The sequence below is a fragment of the Podarcis muralis genome, chromosome 17 (assembly GCF_964188315.1).
Source record: "Podarcis muralis chromosome 17, rPodMur119.hap1.1, whole genome shotgun sequence".
In the NCBI taxonomy this organism is placed as follows: domain Eukaryota; kingdom Metazoa; phylum Chordata; class Lepidosauria; order Squamata; family Lacertidae; genus Podarcis; species Podarcis muralis.
The window spans coordinates 31141475-31161146 of record NC_135671.1 but is presented as its reverse complement, the minus strand read 5'-3'; the positions used below and the strand labels follow the sequence as shown (position 1 = coordinate 31161146).

Genomic DNA, 19672 nt, shown 5'->3' with positions numbered 1-19672 from the left:
TTAAGTTTGAGAACCAAGGTACCATTGTAATTGGGAAGCTTGAATTATTCATAAACAAAAGCAGAAGCTTTCAGTAGCCTCCCCTCACTCTCAGGAGGAAGAAGAGGCAAAAGGCACATGCAAGACCAAGCTTTGTGGTCATAACTTAAACTGAGGATCCAATCAATGCCAGTGCATACCAGGTCAATCACTGGCCAATACGGTAATGCTAACTGCAGTGCCAGATTTAGGGCAGCATGAGCAGTATACCTGCACTGGGCACTGAGCCGAGGCAGTGCAAAATCATCATCAACAACAACAAACAAACCTATATTTATAGGTTTTATTTATTTATTTATTTATCTTGACTGTGTTGCCATATCTCAATACAGTATTGAACGGAGATGGTATTGTCGCACACAGATTTAGACACCTCTGCAACAAATAGATTGGAACAGTCCAATGTCTGTTCTGTCTCATGAGCTCCATTATCCATTGTATATCAAAGGGATAGGCTTACCTCGCCCCCCACCCCCAATATTTTATTCAAGTTGGCATCCCTGCCCCCTTGGTCATCCTAATATGAGATCCAAATGTCGCCTCCATTCTCCTTCCTTCCTCTCACACATTAGACTGGTCCTGTTTGTTGTAGCCCAGCATTGCCAAGGTGAGAGAACTTTTGTTTATCCTGTGGAAAACTCTATGGCATCAAGCTGGAATAATAGAGGATAAGTTACTTATCAACCAAGGAAGCATTAGGACAATCTGATTTAACTAAGGTTAGATCACCCCACATGCTTGACATGAGTGCTCCTCACCAAAATTGTAATGTTTTAGACCAGTGTTTCCCAAACTTGGGTCTCCAGCTGTTTTTGGACTACAACTCCCATCAATCCCTGACCACTGGTCCTGCTAGCTAGGGATGATGGGTGCTGTAGAGGCTTGCTGGTTTAGAGGCTTGTTGTGGGCAATACATAGCCCCATGCCTAGTATCCTCCACAAATTTGTGGCGTCTGATTATCACGCTTGGGGTGGATGTGATTGCAGAATGAAGCGCTGGAGGTGATCTGGACAAACATTTGTTCCAGGAAAGATACCACCAAGGGGTTCTGCAACCTCCCATCTACACTGAAGTAAAAAGCCCCCAGTGTTGTAACCTTTTCTCATAGGGAAGTCGCTCCAATTCCTTGCTCATTTGGGTTGTCCATTTCTGATTCCCTCCCCACCCCCCAGCTCTGCAGTATGCTTTATACTGAGATTCCTGCACTGCAGGGGGTTGGACTAGATGACTCTTGGGGTCCCTTCCAACTCCATGATTCTATAAGGTGAGGCAACCAGTACCGTATGCAGTATTCCAAGTGGTTGTTGCAACAGAAATTCGTATAACAATATTATGATATTCGCATTTTAGTTTTCATCCCCTTTCCTAATGATCCACAACATGGAATTCTCCTGTTTCACAGTTGCATCTAAGTATTCCAGAATGTCTTTATTTTTTAAAAAAGCACAAAAATCCCTTACTGTAAATCGTAAGATTCTATTGTTCAGAGAAAAATAACAGGCCACCCCAATCTCCGAGTCCAGGGATCTTGGCATGCTGTACACAGGGTCTGTCTCCCTTTTGGACAATTAAGATGAGCTGACAGACATTTGATTTAGCAGTGTAAAAATGTGGGCCAACCTGGTTTTTCTGGACCTGGGCATCCTGGGGAGATAAGCCCTTAAGCCCAGTCATCAACTCATCAGGGAAGTCATCAATTGACAGAGAGGAGTGGTTTCTCCAGCTTATGCGTGTTAGTGGGCAGGGAAAGAAAAGGTTGAGGGTTCCAGCTTGGATGATGTAGGGTGATGCGGAATTGTTTTCTTCAAGCTGTTTTGGAAGAGACACAGAGAGGACTGTTTGGCTGCCGCTGAATCCAGTGCTGCGCTTCTGTAGCAAGCAAGCAAGCCCCTCCTGAGATGTGAATGCTGGAAATCCCTCCAATGTAGACTCAAGTGGCATATATACGTAAATAAATAATTCCCAAAAGTACTGATCAAACAGGGCACCCACAACCCCATACCATCAACCTCTTCCCAAGGCACACATTTGACCCAGATGTGCCGACAGAAAGGAAAAGTACACAACTTTCCTGTAAAATGAAATAACAGAAAAAGTAAGTAGAGGCATTTAGAACAAATCAAAGCAGATCATAATACAATACTTTTAGACCAACCCGGCAATTTCCAGTTCTCCAGGAATTCTCCAGGCTTCCTCCTCCCTCCTTCTTTGTGCATAGTTCAGTCAGAGCTGCACCTCTAAGGTAGCTTTTAAACACACCAACAGTTACCAGAGATATTCTTTTTTTAAAAAATCACATTAAATAGTAAAAAATCATCAACACACAAAAAAACACTGTGCTACAAAATCCATTGCTAAGACCCGCAGGAAAAGTAAAGAGTCTCAGATAACAGACTCAAACCCCTGCCCTGCTCCCTCAGTGGGCAGCTGCTTGCATGGTCTTTTGTCCTGGGGCCTCCACAGAGTTCCTTGTCTTGGTATCATCACAAATTTCTCGGTCCAAGTAAATTCTTTCCTGGACCTCATCTGTTTTCCTTTGGCCTCCCCTCTGGTTGTGGGTCAGAAGCTCTGAACTCGCACCCCAGTCCCGAAACAATCTCTGCAGCCACATCAAGACACAATTCCAGGATCAAATCTGCTTTCTCACTAGCACACCCTCCAACATTTCTCTATTGAAAATAGAGACGTGACGTCGTATTCCATAATAATCATTTTATTATTTATACCCTGCCCATCTGACTGGGTTGACCCAGCCACTCTGGGCAGCTTCCAGCATATATAAAAACATAATAAAACAAACATTTAAAAACATCCCCATACTGGGCTGCCTTCAAATGTCTTCTAAAGGTTGTACGGTATAGTTACTTATTTCCTTGGCTCGGGTGTCGCATAACTCCATACCCTCCAATATTTCTTCGATGAAGATAGGGGCGTCCTAAGGAAAAGTATGACATTCCGGGATCAAATCAAAAACCAGGACGGCTTCTGTAAATCTGGGACTGTCCCTGGAAAATAAGGACACTTGGACGGGCTGCTGGGGGTCCTCTCCATCTTTCTACATCCTGGCCCAGTCCATCCACAGCCCCAAACCACAGATCAGAGTCCTGCCACCAGTCCCTGGCAGGGGGCACCTTCTTCCAAGTCCGTTGGCCTAGACCCCCCCCCCTCTCTCTCCTTATCTGAACTTATCTGAAACGTTTCATGGGACCCAACCAAGGCAGGTAACCCTCCCACAGACCAATTCAAGGACATTTGAAGTTCATTTTTTATAAATACTGTTATGTACTGAAGTTCTCACCCTGGGCCAGCAGGATCTTGGATGTGGTCGAGTGAAGGCTGGAGGCATCGATAAGATAGCCCAGGAACTCCACCCAACCACATCCAAGATCCGCGCTATCTACAGTATCCCCCTGCTGGCCCAGGGTGAGAACTTCAGTACAGTGGTGCCCCGCAAGACGAATGCCTCGCAAGACAGAAAACCCGCTAGACAAAAGGGTTTTCCGTTTTTGAGTTGCTTCGCAAGACGAATTTCCCTATGGGCTTGCTTCGCAAGACGAAAATGTCTTGCGAGTCTTGCGATTCCCCCCCCCCGCTTCCCCCCCTTTTTCTAAGCCGCTAATAGCCTTTTAGCAGCTAAGCCGCTAAGCCTTTAATAGCCGCTAAGCCGCTAAACCGCTAATAGCGCTAATCCGCTAAGCAACTAATACGGTTGCTTCGCAAGACGAAAAAACCGCTAGACGAAGAGAATCGCGGAACGGATTCTTTTCGTCTTGCGAGGCACCACTGTACATAACAAATACCATATTAGATTACCGGTAATGTATGGTTAACTACAACAACAATTCCCCCCCTTTTTTAATATACACAATATCTTCTTGTTGTTGATCTCTTTTGCTTTCGACATGGGTATTATTTCTTGTTTCTTCTTTTTTGTGTGTCTCCTCTTACTCTGTGCACTTGTAATTAAAAACAAAAACAGTTTTCCTTCAGTCTATGTCACCCAAGCTGAAACCCTAAACCTTTTCTTTCCCTGCCAACTAACACACATACCGGTAGATTAAGGAGGAGCCTCACCCTTCCCTGTTTCACACAGGCTTAGTCCTATTGATGACTTCCCTGATGAGTTGATCACTGGATTTAACAGCTTACCTCCCAGGAATTGTTGTAAACAAAATCTGCCCTTATTCCCTTATGGGGAACACAAGAGCCTTTATGGAGTCCTTTGTAGGTTCTCCATCGGTAGGAGAAAATAACAGAGGCCAACCAGAAAAGCAAAGCAACTAGTAAGCCTGATCTTTATTGAACTGTTGCAACAGGGTGCTCCCCTCACATGCAGGAAAAGAGGAGGACCCAGAATCAAGGTGTGCCTGCCCTTATATAGACATTTTAAATTCCCTGCCCTGGAGCTCAAGACCACCCCTCCATACATCATACCTACATCACAGAAGGGGTGTAACCCAAGACCACCCCCAACAAACATTATACCTACATCACAGAAAAGGTGGTCTACAACAGAAATTTGGATGTTGTTGTTTTTCGTGTCTGTCAGGTTATCTGATTGCCTCTCCCAGTAGTCTGCCCATTCCTTTAAGATGTTGATTACCCAATTCCTGAGACAATGGGAAGGTTACCTCACCCCCCTCCCTCCTTGCAGAGGAAACATTTGGTCAGTTTGGAAGTCAAAATGGTTTCAGGATGTCTTCCTGTGCTGCTCCAGACATGAGGTCCACATATCTATGTACGTGCTTCGTTGTTGCATTTATGAACATTTATTATATATATAAGACCTTAAATTTTTTATTTCAATATGCTCTGACAATACGTGAGGAATGAGGAAGAACAAGAAGCCAAAATGTTTAAGAGAGGAAGTCTTACCGTAAGATTAGCTCCAAATACTTTCCAAATCTACTCCGGTGCAGGCATTCAGATATTATCATAAAAGTATCTCTAAGCTTCTTTTTCTAATAACAAGGATTTACTTAACTCAAAATCCCTTCCCACTGACATCATCCACATCATGGGTAGGCAAACTAAGGCCCGGGCGCCGGATCCGGCCCAATTGCCTTCTAAATCTGGCCCACGGACGCTCCGGGAATCAGCGTGTTTCTACTTGAGTAGAATGTGTGCTTTTATTTAAAATGCATCTCTGGATTATTTGTGGGGCATAGGAATTCATTCATTCCCCCCCCCCTCAAAATATAGTCCGGCCCCCACAAGGTCTGAGGGACAATGGACCGGCCCCCTGCTGAAAAGGTTTGCTGACCGCTGATCCACATCCTTCTAGCTATGGGGGCCAAGATGCTGGTCCATCTCTCCCTCCACATTTTGCTTGCACCAGGCTACCAATCCAGTCAACAACACCAAAAACCTTGCATTTTCACTTGCCAACAGAAAAAGGATATTCAAAAAGGTGGCTCTGATTGTTCTGTAGCAGCAGATTTACATTGGCCTATTTAGAAATTCTTGTAGCTGGATGCTGTAATTTTTGTATTTATTATTTTCCTTGTTCTCCACCCCCCGCCCCAAATACCTTATTTGAAATCTTGCCTGGAGAACTTAAACGCTTGCCACTTGGGTAGTATTTGGGTTTGTCCCAAATAAAAGTTTTGCTGAACTGAGAATTCTGACATTTTTACTGTGTATTTCCCTGTTTAGGGAAGTTCTTAATGTCTGATGTTTTATTGTGTTTTTAATATTCCTTTGAGAGCCACCCAGAGTGGCTGGGGAAACCCAGTCAGATGGGCGGGGTATAAATAATAAATTATTATTATATAATGTTATTATTATTTTATAATCGTTTCTTTTATGATTTTGTTGGCATGGATGGCCCTTGCTAGGATGGCCTTAATGCTTCAATTAAGAGGATCAACAACAATGTTTTAATTCTATCAGTGTTGGATTGTCTTTTAATGATTGTGGTTCTCTCCCCACCCCACGTTTTCAGCTGTCCTTATGTTTATCTGTAAGCTTTTGTTGGCGTCTCTCGGTGCTGCACAGGCTGGGCAAACATTTCCCAGGCCAATTTGGGCAGTGTGGCATCTTCCAAGGATGGGGAATTGCTTATAACACAAGCATCTGTCAGAAGAGAAAGAGTGCACTTTTCTGGAGCCTCAAGGTGCAAGGATTCCCAGCCCAGACTGCAAACCCATTACCACGAGGAGGGAAAGTGATGCTAAATTGTAGCTCATATAGATGTATGTAGGTGCCTCCTGTCCAGCTCTCGTGAGATGTGCTGTTCTGCAGAACGGAGAGAGATTGTGCAGTTAAATGAGGACCTGAAGCTTGAGATACAGAGAGATTTGTGCTTGCCTATGAGACATGCTTTCTCAAGAACAACCAACCCCAGAGTTCCTTGTGCATAATAGACTGCATGGAGGAACCGTTGGTGAAAGGCTGGTGAAACTGATCCCAGGGGCACAGTAGAAGACAGGGCTGCCGCTTTACAGGCCCAAAATATAGAGGTCTACTTGACACCCACGCTGCCATGGCATGCTGTAAATGCAGTTCACAGCTGTTTCTGATGAGCGTTCTCATCATTTTCCTCCCAAAAGGTTCATTTGGGTTCTTATTAACAAAAATCAGCAACGTGTGTTATGGGTTTTTTGGGCAACACCAATAACTGACAGAAACCAAAAGAAGTTTCAGTAAGTGAAAATGTTGTTGGAGACTGACAATTTCATTATATCCGTGACTTGGAACATATTTCCACCCGGAGTCTATTCTGGGGTGGCCTCAGGGTATACGAGAAACCTGGCAAGTGGCTTTCTTATATATTACGAGCTAATAAAACACTTCTCAGATTGTATCATCGTAATCACAGCATTATTTTAGACTATACTTTTCTCCCACTTAGCGGCCTGCAAAGCAACTTACAATAAAGAAACACAAACAATACTAAAAAAACCAAGATACAGATATATAAATAAATCAGTTTAATAAAATCATAATAAAACAAAAGACATAGATTATATGAATTAAATAGGGAACAACGGGGTTTTTCTTACACAGGCATTTAAGTCTCCGACCAACATTATAAGACAAGTGAAAAAGGCGTTCAGTAAAAAGTCTGTTCTTGGGATCCCCAACGTAGCTCCATGGGCACTACAAGGCACATCAAGACCCCTCTGTCCCTACCAATTTTTAATGATGAACTAGGCTCTTTTGGCTTAGGGGAGGGTTGGCTGCTATGTGCTGCCTGCTTTCTAATGTTTTTTATTTGTTTTGCGGGGTGCAGGTGTTTTAGGGTTGGGGGGGTTCTGGGCATTCCCAGTTCTTCCTCCTCCAAAAACTAGGTGCGTCTTATGGTCTGGAGCATCTTATAGAGCAGAAAATACGGTACTTTTTCTGAATGCTCTTCCCTGGTTGAGGATTCACCTTTTCCCTCCTTTTCAACCTTATCTCATCCTTCAAAGAGAACAGGGAATGGCTGGGTTAACGTCTTTATGGTGATTCATGTATAAATAATGCTGCGTTGTGTTTTGGGAGAAGCTCTTTAAAACAGACAGTGTATGTGTGTGTGCATATATATTTATATATATGAAAAAGCAGCAGAAGATGACAAATAAGTCTTTTGCACAACTGGCAACAACCCAAAGAGGCATTTCTTAAAGTGGAGTATGGCTTCCTACTGTGAAGGAAACGTCTACTGATCTGCTTTAAATTATTCTGAAGATGACCAGGTTGCATTTCAACATGTTGGAACAGGTGAACTCTGCATTGCCCTAGTGTAGGGTTTACAGACACAAAAATTGTTTTAGTTGCCATATTTCAAGAGGTAACATACAGAACTGCTTGCACACAAAAATTTTATATATATTTAAAAACCCAAAATCCCGAACAATTGCTTTAAAATATAAAATTCCCCCTGGATGGGCATGTAGGACCCCCAAAAGAGGATATTTCCGGGAATTCCTGGGTGTATGGCAACCCTATGCCTACTGCCACACCTGCGTGGCCGGAGGGTTGCTCTCTTCCAGTAGGTGAGGTGGTGGCTGTGATGATCTTAAAACTCTGAGGTTGTCAATTTGGCACATTAGTAGCACAGTGGTCAGTTCAGAGCAGACCAAACAAGTTGCTATGGGCAGCTGCTGAAATTCTACGGGGAGGAGAGCCGTATGAATGGCAACGAACCACACGGCACGATGAGCATGTTATGTGGGGCCAGCTCGCTTCTGAGGGCATAAATACCGATTTTGACAAGCACAGAATCTCCCTTCTTCTCTGAGCCATCCTTCCCTTTCCTCATTGCAATTTGTTGGCATGGATTTGTCCATTGTACAGGAACATGCCCGCATGTTGCCAGTCCTCTACACCAACTTCTCCACAAGAGGCTGTGTGTCTGTTCACCTCCCTCCCTTTTAACTCTTGCAAGTCTGGTTCTGGTCCCGAAAGCCAGGCCAAATCTGCAGCAGCTCCTCTGGCCCGTAGTGATGCACCACCACCACCTTGGAGAATTTGCACTTCTCATACTTGACTTTGTACACGTTGAAGAGACCCCAGGGGCTTTCTGTCACACTGATGCCCAGCTCATGCAGGCAGATTCCCATGAATGAATCTTCCATGTTAATGACCCTGATGGTCTTTGCTACCTGATAGATCTTCTTGGCCAGATCCCCAGAGAACACATACCCTGGGCCTGCGCAGTAGGGCGGGTAGGTCTCATTGGGGTACACCGCCCGTGGCACATACCACTTGTAGGCCTTGTCACGCAGTGGCTTTGTTTTCCAGTAGATGTACCCTGTCATGTAGTTCTTCTTGGGTGGCAGGTGAGGCTGCAGCAGCTGGGACACCATGTAGTTCACATTGAGAAAGATGTCACTGTCTGCCTTCACCACGTAGGTGGCATTGGGGCAGAACTTGCTTATCCACTCCATGCCCATTAGAGTCTTCAGGGTAAGGTTGTTGTAGGTATCCAGGAAGTCCTGCTGAATAATGTCTCTGTGGATGGAACTCTCCTCTTCCAAAAGGGCCTGGAGCGGGTATCCAAATTTTGGGTGGACGCCTGTCAGAAAGAGACGAAGAATGGAAACCCCAGGCACTGAGCTCTCGTTGCCCCATGTCTGCCGGATGGCCTGCCTCGTGGCAAAATCCTGGGGCTCAGTTATCACCAGCAGGATCAAGAAAGGGCTCCTCTCCCAGCATTTCTTTGGCTCGTTGAGGAGGAACTTATAATCAGTGGAATAGACAACCTCCAAGGGATGCCGCTTGGCCACTGGTGGTGGTGGGGAAATCAGACCAGAGGGCTTGGTCTCCTTTGTCCTCTCCACTGCAGATTCCCATTCAAATACCATGGCACTTTTATGATGGCCTGTGGAATCTGGGCCGCCCTTGATCCTGATGTCGTGTTGTGAGGAAAGCGTCTCGAGAGACTCCCATTCGTTCTTCGCAACAAGTAGGAAAAGGAAAGCAGAGCAGGAAATGAAGAGCACCACAGTGGGCAAATTCTGCAGCTGGGTCATGAACATCTTCCTGGCACCTTCCATACTTTCGTTGGGCACGAGGTAGGCACTTGCACACTGTATGCGGGTGGGGGAGAGATCCTGGCCAGCTCTGTCCTGTTTCCAACGACAACCTGCAAAAGAGAAGCCCAGTGAAAGGGAGGTGACTTCTGTTCTCTCTCTCTCTCTCTCTCTCTCTCTCTCTCTCGTGTGTGTGTGTGCTTGCACGCACACAAGGGGAGCTTTTGGGATAAGGCTGGGCGCACATAGAATCAGTCTGCCAACTGTCGACACACTCAAGACCTGCTAATAATACCTGCCTTCTTGCCCTTGCAGTCTGTTTCTGGAAGGAATATATGCACTCTCAGGGATTGGCATTATTCGCTCAACCCATCTATTTACAGATGCATTGGAATCTGAATAAAGTGTTATATGAGTTTGTGGGTGCGAGACTCCTGAATTCCTGGATCCAGTAAGTGTTAAAATATAAGCCAGACCAGCTTCCTGATAAGGTAATCACCTGGGTGATGAGCCATTAAAGGAAAAGAAAGGGAAGGGGCTCTGTCTGAGACAGCAAATGGGTGGGCCCCCTCTCCCAGCTAGAAAGACAAAGTCAAAGTTTGGGGGACTGTGGTGTGAACTAGAGGAAAAGCTGCAGGCTGGAAAGGCACAGAGGCAGAGCATGATGTTTGCTTTCTGCTGGGATCCAAAGCTGTGGCTTCGGGAGAAACAATAACTCCATCATAGGCTCAGGTTGTATATATATATATATATATATAAGTATGTGTCAATTAACCAAATAAAGACCACACAGTCTCCACTGTGGCTCACTTCCAAAAGGAAACACAAACTCTGGGTAAAGTGCTCAGCTGGGTGTGTGCCAGGGTGCCTGGTAAGCTGAAAAGCTTGCACTGATGGGACAATTGCCATTGTGCTATATGGAATTCCTCCCTGTATTTCCAAATTAGGCCATAAAAAAGTTAGAATGCACCGAAAGAGCAGCAGCATAAACAAAAACTCAGCAGGTGCAGAAGGCAAATTGAGAAATACAGGTAGTCTCAACATGTTTAGAGCGCTAAGTTATTCTTCTGAAACAGGAATAGCTTACATGGTGTACATGTGATGCTAAAATGGCAAACTTTATACACGCTTGGTGGAATTGTTTAATGATTGCTAAATTCTATCTCAGAATCTTATGACAGCTTTTGTGTCTCTCTCAGAGGATGGGTTGGATCCAACCTTAGTAATACTCAGAGTAGACTCATTTAAATTCATGGACGCAACTATCTTAGGCCCATTCATTTCAGTGGGTATACTCTATGTTGAACTTTGTTGAACACAACCATAATGTTGTTGAAATTTATAGGGAGAAGGAGCTCTGTTTTGGGTATGTTGTTGTTGGTTAAGCTATAAACCGCAGTTGTACAAGAGAGTATGGCATATTGCCCTTATGGAAAATTTGACTCACAAATGAAGGCTGGGAAGAACAAAGAACAAAGATACCTTTGTGGGAGACTGGTGGTGCTTCATTTCATTTAAGAGTTTTCCAGAAAACCAAAGATCAATTCCCAAAGTTTATACTAACTTAATAATATCACTTAATAATAATAATGTGTTTTACAGATGTGTATAAGTTGGATGTATGGGTTGTTAGGGCAGGGGTAGTACCACGTTATGCTCCTTCTGGGATAGTTTGTCCACCTTTGGTCCCCACCGTGCATTCAGGGTGGGTTCCTAGAAGCTATCAGCATGCGACAGCAGCCACACCCCGGGAAAATACTTTGCTGGCTAAACCAGAACAAAAAAATTCCTTCCAGTAGCACCTTAAAGACCAACTAAGTTAGTTCTTGGTATGAGCTTTCGTGTGCATGCACACTTCTTCAGATACACAGTGTGCATGCACACAAAAGCTCATACCAAGAACTAACTTAGTTGGTCTTTAAGGTGCTACTGGAAGGAATTTTTTTGTTTTGACTATGGCAGACCAACACGGCTACCTATCTGTAACTGGCTAAACCAGGTGAGGGTTGTTGATGGGACTCAAACCCTCGGTGACTTAAGTACTTTCCTTGCATGTGAAGGCAGGCAGCCCATCTAGGAGAAGGAAAACTCTGATCCTAAACCTCCACTGCATTGTGGGATATCTTCAGGAGAGAAAAAAGGGTAAAGAGTAAACCCTACACAAATCCCAAGTGGAGTCCCTAAGGTGGTTGGATGGTGCCTTGTATGTCTTCTTCCGGCAACTGTGGTGTATGTATGGGAATACAGGTTTCCATAATGTATTTTGGGGAGTCTCTGGGGAAATTTTTTAAAAGCAGAGGGGAACTATTAACTACAAAGCCCTGATAACAAAAGAATATGCCCTTTTACCCTTCAGTGGCTAATTAAAATATAGAGTACAGTGGTACCTCGGGTTACATACGCTTCAGGTTACATACTCTTCAGGTTACTGACTCCACTAACCCAGAAATAGTACCTCGGGTTAAGAACTTTGCTTCAGGATGAGAACAAAAATTGTGCTCCAGCGGCGCGGCAGCAGCGGGAGGCCCCATTAGCTAAAGTGGTGCTTCAGATTAAGAACAGTTTCAGGTTAAGAACGGACCTCTGGAACGAATTAAGTACTTAACCCGAGGTACCACTGTATTTGCAAGCATAAGTAAATTAATTTACATGACAACTAGTTCAAATCTCAAATTTAACCTGGGCCTAGGTGACTCTGGAATACAAAAAGGAGTGTGTGTGCGCGCGTGTGCGCACACCAATATTAATATCTGTTCTCTTCGTTTTCTTATCATGTCCAGTAGCTTTATCTCAGTAGTATAAGATAAATATAAAAGGTCTGTTGCACTGCTGCCATCACCTTTTCGCTAAACAGTAAGTGCAATGTTCATAGTGCAACGACTGACTCAGCAACCACAGGATCCTGGAGTTCTGAGCCAGGATCCTGGAACACCAGAGATAACTAAGGAAGCTGAAGCAGCTGCAGAATCTTTGACCTCTCCTGCTCTGCAGTTACAGGAAACCAAGATTCCAGCAGAAGGTCAGGTGGGGACAGATCCTTTTCGTCTTTTCCCCATCACTTACTCAGTCTCCATTAATAAGTACTTTGACTGCCAATGGCAAGCTGCAATCACAATAGCAGCAGTCTGGTATTTCCTCAAGGAAAATGAATGACCCTGGAGGAAAGTGAGCAGCCCAAGTTAACATCGTCATAGGTACCGGTATTTACCCAAGGAAAAGAAAGACACCTATAGGGTAAAGGTCTGGAATTTGGTGATGAAGAATTTAAGAATGAATGAAAACCACAAATCAGTCATGGTTACGCAGAAATTGTGTACAGTGGATCACTGCCAATGTCACGGGAGCCACGTAATAGGTCTACGCATGGCAGGGCAAGAGGAAAGGAAGCCCAGAGGGGACTTTAAGCAAACTGGAACTGGTGCCTATCCGATTCTGTCCCTCTGCACAAACATGGAATGCCCCCCTCCGAGCACAATTCAAAGTGTTGGTGCTGTCCTTTGAAGCCCTAAACGGCCTCGGCCCAGTATACCTGAAGGAGCGTCGCCACCCCCATCGTTCAGCCCGGACACTGAGGTCCAGCTCCGAGGGCCTTCTGGCGGTTCCCTCACTTCGATAAGTGAAGCTACAGGGAACCAGGGAGAGGGCCTTCTTGGTAGTGGAGCCTGCCCTGTGGAATGCCCTCCCATCAGATGTCAAGGAAATAACTATCTGGCTTATTTAGAAAACATTTGAAGGCAGCCCTGTTTAGGGAAGTTTTTAATGTTTGATGTTTTATCATGTTTTTAATATGCGTGGGGTATAAATAATAAATTATTATTATTATTATTATTATTATTATTATTATTATTATTGATGAAAGAGCCATCTGCGGATGGAGGGATGTAACCCAAGATCTCTTCTTGTACAATCGTTCTCTTGACATACACCTTCTGATTGGGAATAGGACCATTCTTAATTCCACTTGGGTCAGCAGAGCCTGAAAATGTATTAGTGCAGTGGTTCTACCATCGTTGTGTTGGCGGAGACACTATGTTGGTGGCTCAAAGGGGTGGAGGTGGAGACATGGTGGGGTTGGAGCAGAGCATGGCCACCGAGTTATGCTTGCTCAGAATGTGCTCCCTCCCCCTACCTTGTTGGGGTAAAGCTACAAAAGGTCTGGTACCCGTTGGAACATTCCCTTTGAAATCAATGGTCTGCTCTCCTCTCCATTGGAGGACAGGAGTCTAACTAACGCGAGCACCAATCACGGCACACCGCCAGGGATGTAGAAGACTAGCCAGGGGACACAGGAATTGATGGCCTTGGGAGAGGGGAGGCTATGCCACTTTGGCTCAGAACCCACAGGAACTCAAGTGGACAGGCACCTTGAAGAAGAGCCAAGGCAACAACAAAATAGGCGAGGGGGTGGGGGTGGGGAATAACACTTGGCTTCTTTTTCTTCTTCTTGGCTTCTCCAAACCACTGCAGCTCTGTTTAAGTATGTCGCAGGCAGAGATGCCCACTAAGAACCTTGACTCCACTGCTGCAAATGAGTATTCCCATACATTTGTGACTCCTCCTAGAACTTCACCCAGGGAAACACCATTGGAACCAAGCGACTGCTCTTCCCAGATTGGTCAAGCCAGGAGAGTAGCCATCCCTCGCAAACCCAATATGAACCAAAGGGGATCCTCCACTAGAGGGCCTTTAACCTTCATATGTCCTAGTTGGTAAGGGAAGGATCCAGTCTCACTCTGGAATTATATTCGTCCTGGAGGGAGGGTATGCATCCATCCCACTATTTAAGAGCACCAGCTATAAATGGAAGCAAAGAGTCCCTGGCCGAGATTTGGGGGAGGATATTTAAACGGTTGCATGTAAAACCAAACAGGTACAGGCATTTTCATGCGGTCCAGTTAAAATAATAGAGTCATGGAGCTGGAAGGGACCACAAGGGTCCCTTAGTCCAACTCCCTGCAATGCAGGAATCTTTTTGCCCAACGTGGGGCTCAAACCCACAACCTTGAGAGTGGTTCAGCATCCCCACCCACTGGCTGCACGAAACTGCCTGTATCCTCTCACTTGACACCTCCTTGGTTTTCCTGGTCAACATCATTTCCCCAAGCACCCCTTTCCTTGACCTGCTTTTCCTCTGGTTGGGCTCTGGTTGGGACCCAGAAGCCACCATAAAAAAGCAGCTGGGCGATGGTAGCTTTTTGGGGGAAAGGACATGTAGGCGTGGTTCATCACTCTCTTCTTGCCCAAAGCTTTCCCCCTTTCATTTGCCCCTTTTGCGCTATACGTGTTTGGCGTGGCCTGCGATCTGACCCGTGGCATTGATCATCTAGCCTGCCACCCACCCACCTGGGCAGAGGAGAGAGAAGAGAAGATGTGGAGAAGGGGGTCTTGGTCCAAGATGCATTCAGTAAACCCTCCTGGCCCTTCATATTCAGGCCATGTGAGGGCAAATTGGCTACCATATGCTTCACTTTGGGCTGCCCAGAATAATCAGCCAGGAGGTTTATATGGGCAACAGGAGCCCTAGATTCTCTGGTATCTGACTTCTGGTTCAATTCGCATTGCTGGACTGGCCAACGATAGGGCTGGGAGGTACCTCAGAGTTACCATCTTGCCCCATTCTTCTTTCCCTTTAAGCTGGATCTCAGGAACGGTAAAGGTAAAGGGACCCCTGACCATTAGGTCCAGTCGTGACCGACTCTGGGGTTGCGGTGCTCATCTTGGCCGAGGGAGCCGGCGTACAGCTTCCAGGTCATGTGGCCAGCATGACTAAGCCTCTTCTGGCGAACCAGAGCAGCGCACGGAAACGCCGTTTACCTTCTCGCCGGAGCGGTACCTATTTATCTACTTGTACTTTGACGTGCTTTCAAACTGCTAGGTTGGCAGGAGCAGGGACCGAGCAACGGGAGCTCACCCCCTCACGGGGATTCAAACCGCCGACCTTCTGATCGGCAAATCCTAGGCTCTGTGGTTTAACCCACAGCGCCACCTGCGTCCCTACCTCAGGAACTGTAGGCTTTTATTATTTCAAAGGGAAAGCAGTCATGATCCCTTCCACCTCTACAGTTCTCTGAGACTATTATTCTACTGCAACCTCTGAGGCCATTTTGCAAGGTGCACAGTCTAACCAAATCAAGTGTGAAGAAAACATCCTCTGTTCCCTTTTAGGACTATTGCCTAGTCAGTGGTAGATTTGGGGGTCTCAAATTTCCGCGGTGCCCTGTGTGATGCCAGTTTGGTGTCCCCTGCTTCTCGAGGCTCCATGCCCAGGGTGGCCGAACCTCTAAATCCGCCGCTGGCCTAGTAACAGTTCAAACACACACACACACCCTTTCCCTTTTCTTTTTGGTTAACGTCCACCCTGAACAAGAATTCTGCTGAACTTAGAAGCTTGCTCATTACTTTCAATCCATCTTACTTAATAAAGGAACTTTGCTGCTGTCGCTCTTTGGATTTTATCTGTGGGCCGCTATGGAGCAATAGGTGTGCCTGTATTGCTCTCTGATTCACAGTGATTCATACTCTCCCCTTCTCTAGTTCTGTTCTTCATGTTATTTGTTTAAAAGGATCTCCTCTTGCTTTAGAAACTTGTTCACCCTATTGTGAAATATAGTTTTTGATAAACGATTTCCTTATAGGTCTTAATTACTTGAGAGTATTTTGCTGAGATTTTTTTGCTGCCTTTGACCTTTTCCACACTTCAATCCTGGCTCCAGTACAACTTGAGCTAGCTGGCTTGCCTTTACTGCAGAAGAAGCAACAGCTGGACAACAAATCTAAGCCGACAATCACCTGCCCCATCAGGCCTCATCGTATTTCCCTTCCATTGCTGCAGTTTTCTGCTGAATATGGAGAAATGGTCCAGGCACACCTATTGTGCTTGTTTTGGGTGGTCCCACCTTGCACTGAAGCAGAATGGTGAAAAATCTGATTTTAGTAACAGAGTAGGAGCAGGGAGCCCAGCAATGAAATCTCTGCACGTATTTCAGAAAGTGACAATCCGGACACAAAAGTTGTTGAGTTTTGAGCCACTTCTGATAGAGGTTGCCATATGTCCAGATTTCCCCAGACATTTCAGGGATTTCCGCCAGGACGCTGTCCCCAACAGCTGAATCCCTGATATGTGCAGAAACCCTCCCTAGCACAAACCTCACACCCTCTGAGTTAGGGAACAATGTGGAATCACTCGCTTTCCCCCCTTTCCTTCCCTGTTTTGTGTGCCTGCAAGGGCAAACTTTATTATATTATTATTATTATTATTATTATTATTATTATTATTATTATATACAGCTGCCTTGTGGAACATCTCTTCTGCACAAGTGAGCTGTTTTAAAAATTATTTTAAAAATTCCAGAAACCTGCATCCTTTTCTATTGGCCAACAGAAGCAAAATAGAAAGGGTGTGTGTGTGTGTAGGGATAGATGGGACCACAGAAATGCCACCAAAACCCAACCCCACAATGCAATTTTTGTATTGGATTTACTTTCCATTTTTGGATTTTTCCCTGTTGAAAATCCATTGGCTGCCAGTTGGATGGGGGAAATGTCATGTGCATGGCACCCAAAATATCAAGGCATGTGCCGCGCCACACTAAACTCCCTTGTGGACGAGCCTCTCATGAAAGGCATAAGAAAGCAATGGCACCCTCTAAAATGTTGAGCCTATTAATAGCTGACAACTTGGTTCCCCTCCCCTAATATTAGGAACCCAAGTTCTTTCAGAACTTGCCTCTATGCATCCGTGGCTCAATAAACAGGCATGACATGATTATCTGAAAGGTTACACACCTGTGTGTCGCTTAGCAATAAAAGGAGCACTCGGGGCCTCTACTTTTAGCACTGCCTTTCAAGGGATCACTAACTATGGCACCTTCCATCATAAATTGAAAAAACCAGTTAAACGGGATGAGGAAGGGATTAGCAGAAAGAAACTGAATACTAGGAGTTCAAAGCTAGGGTGGTCATTTGAAAAAGGTTACAGGAAGAAAGGTTCAGTAACATTGCTTTAAAATAAAATAGACTCGTAAACTATTCAACAAAGGAAAGGGCAGGGGTTTTTTTTTTAACAATGAAGATACAGGAGCAAGTGTTTTGAAAAGAGGCTGTATTGATCTTCCAAAGTGGACTTTAGCTGCAGTGGTGTAGCAGCGTTTGCTGGTGCCCGGGGCCACGGAGGATGAACGGAGCCTGTTGTGCCAGCCCAGTCCTCACCAGCAGCACCAAGTGGGACTGTGCTGCACTGCCTGCCTCCCTGCCTGTGCAGGGGGGAGCCCAGCTGGTCGATGCAGCCCTTGATGGGCAAATTCCCCTAATGCCCGTGGAGAGGAGTGCCAGACCAGGCCACTCTGGGGTCACCCCTTGCCCACCTCCCTTTGTCTATGTCTGAACCAGCTCACTGTCCAAGCAAGGAGTGGGTGAGCACTGGCCAGGCAGCCATTCAGCGAGGGGGCCAGGGATGTGACAGTGAGACCATCCTGGAATTAGGAGCCCAGAGACCCCCAGCAGCAGGCAGGGCAAGACAGGGGTCCCTGAATGGGGATGCCTGGTTTGTGCCCCCTCAAAATTGTGTTGCCAGGGCCATGCCCCCCCGCCTCCCCCCCCACTACACCTCTGTTTAGCTGACCAGGTTCTTAAAAGGTATCAGCATCGCCAGTTGCTATTGATATTTCTTTGCCCAAATCCTACACACCACCTGACCCTTCTTACTGCTTCCATCGTGTGGCATCACTGCACCATAAGACCCCTTCCTTCTGGGTCCTGCACTTTGCACTGTTGTGTTTTGCACAGGAGAGGGAGAAGGAAGACACAACAGTCAGTACTTCAGGGAGTGAAAAAGACTGGCTTGGTCCCCAGCTTCCATCTATTTGCAGCTTTCCCCTGTGCATACTTTTACACTGTGAGCTCCTTAGGGCAGGTACCTTTGCATTTGCTTCTAACTCACCATGCATTAGTTAACAGCCCCCCCCCCCCAAGTTACTAGGCCACATAATAAACACATAAATAAATTGCTAGGCTGGCTTTTTACTTGGAGGGGAGCGGGACAAATGAAGCATTTCATCCCATCTGTACCAAACCTGGGTAAAAATGTGGTTAGCAACCAGAACAGTGTGGCCATACATCCGAAATTTCCCAGACATACTCAGAATACTGCAGTTGGAAGCAGTGTCCAGGCAGAAATTTAAAATTCAGACGTATGACAACCCACGTCAGCAGTGACATTTTGGGCGATTTTGCTTTAAAATATCTCAAAAATGTCATTTTTTTGCAATTTTGCCAAAAAACCACAACAAACAACTTTCCCCTCCAAAAACTCAACAACTGCCCCCCCCCCCAAAAAAAAACCCACTTCAGCAACTTTTGTGTCCTGATTTTCACTGTTTGAAATATGGCAACCTTAGACTAGGTCTCCTCCACAGTCAGTATAAAAACACAAGGGGCTGCCATATGAGGGACAGAGTGCTCAGCCCCCAGCAGTCATTTGTGTTTTTCATTTGGTTTTCTAATAACTTTATTTACTTTCTGTATGGTAAGGGTGTAAAGGGTGTCTTTTTCCTTTTTCCTTTGTTTGTTCTCTCTATTTCTGTAATAATTCAATAAAGATTTTTTAGGGAAAAAACCAAGAAAAAACCCACAAGAGGCTGCCACATGAGAGACAAGAGTGCTCAGCCCCCAGCAGCCCCCAGCCCACTCACCTGCATACATCTCTTTGTCACCTTTGGTGACCAAGCAAATGGTTTAATAAATACAAGCCTGCTCTATGAAACACCTTTGCCATCATCTATTTCAAGGAAATCTCATTCAGTGCTCCTGGTATTTTTTCTCTCCCTCCTTGAGGGACCTCTTAGTGGTGCCTTTCTACCCCTCTCCCATTCTCTTCTCTCAGGTGAGCACTTACCTGCCCGAGGTGCTGTTCACTCAAGGTTGCCACCTGCCTTTGACAGAATACTCCGGCTGCATGTCAGCTGCAATTTACCTTTGCCCGGGGAGGGTGTGGCACAAGAGGAAGAGACAATGCTCACGTCATCCAGCTAAAACAGAAGGGAGGGAGCAGGGACTCTGCTTCCAGGAGACTCTTTTTTCCAGGACCATTGAGGCACTTGGAAAGACTCACCACCTGCATGCCAATCCCATGCTGAATCTCACACACACACCAGAAAAGAAGAACATGCCCCTCAGA

At 45.6% G+C, this 19672-nt stretch overlaps 1 protein-coding gene across 2 annotated transcripts in view; it reads right to left on the bottom strand.

Moving 5' to 3' along the window:
* Positions 1-19456, bottom strand: part of LOC114588147 (beta-1,3-galactosyltransferase 1-like) — a 62271-nt gene extending 42815 nt beyond the window's left edge. The window contains exons 1-2 of one of the 2 annotated variants that reach the window (XM_028713104.2): positions 19391-19456; positions 6958-9611 (exon numbers count right to left, since the gene is read on the bottom strand). In XM_028713104.2, the coding sequence (XP_028568937.2) occupies positions 8398-9522 (1125 nt within the window). In that variant the 5' untranslated portion in view covers positions 9523-9611; positions 19391-19456 and the 3' untranslated portion in view covers positions 6958-8397. Of the gene's footprint in view, positions 1-6957; positions 9612-19390 lie in introns of those variants that run through there. The other variant, XM_077921716.1, reaches the window with a different exon arrangement.
* Between the last annotated feature and the right edge of the window lie 216 nt (positions 19457-19672).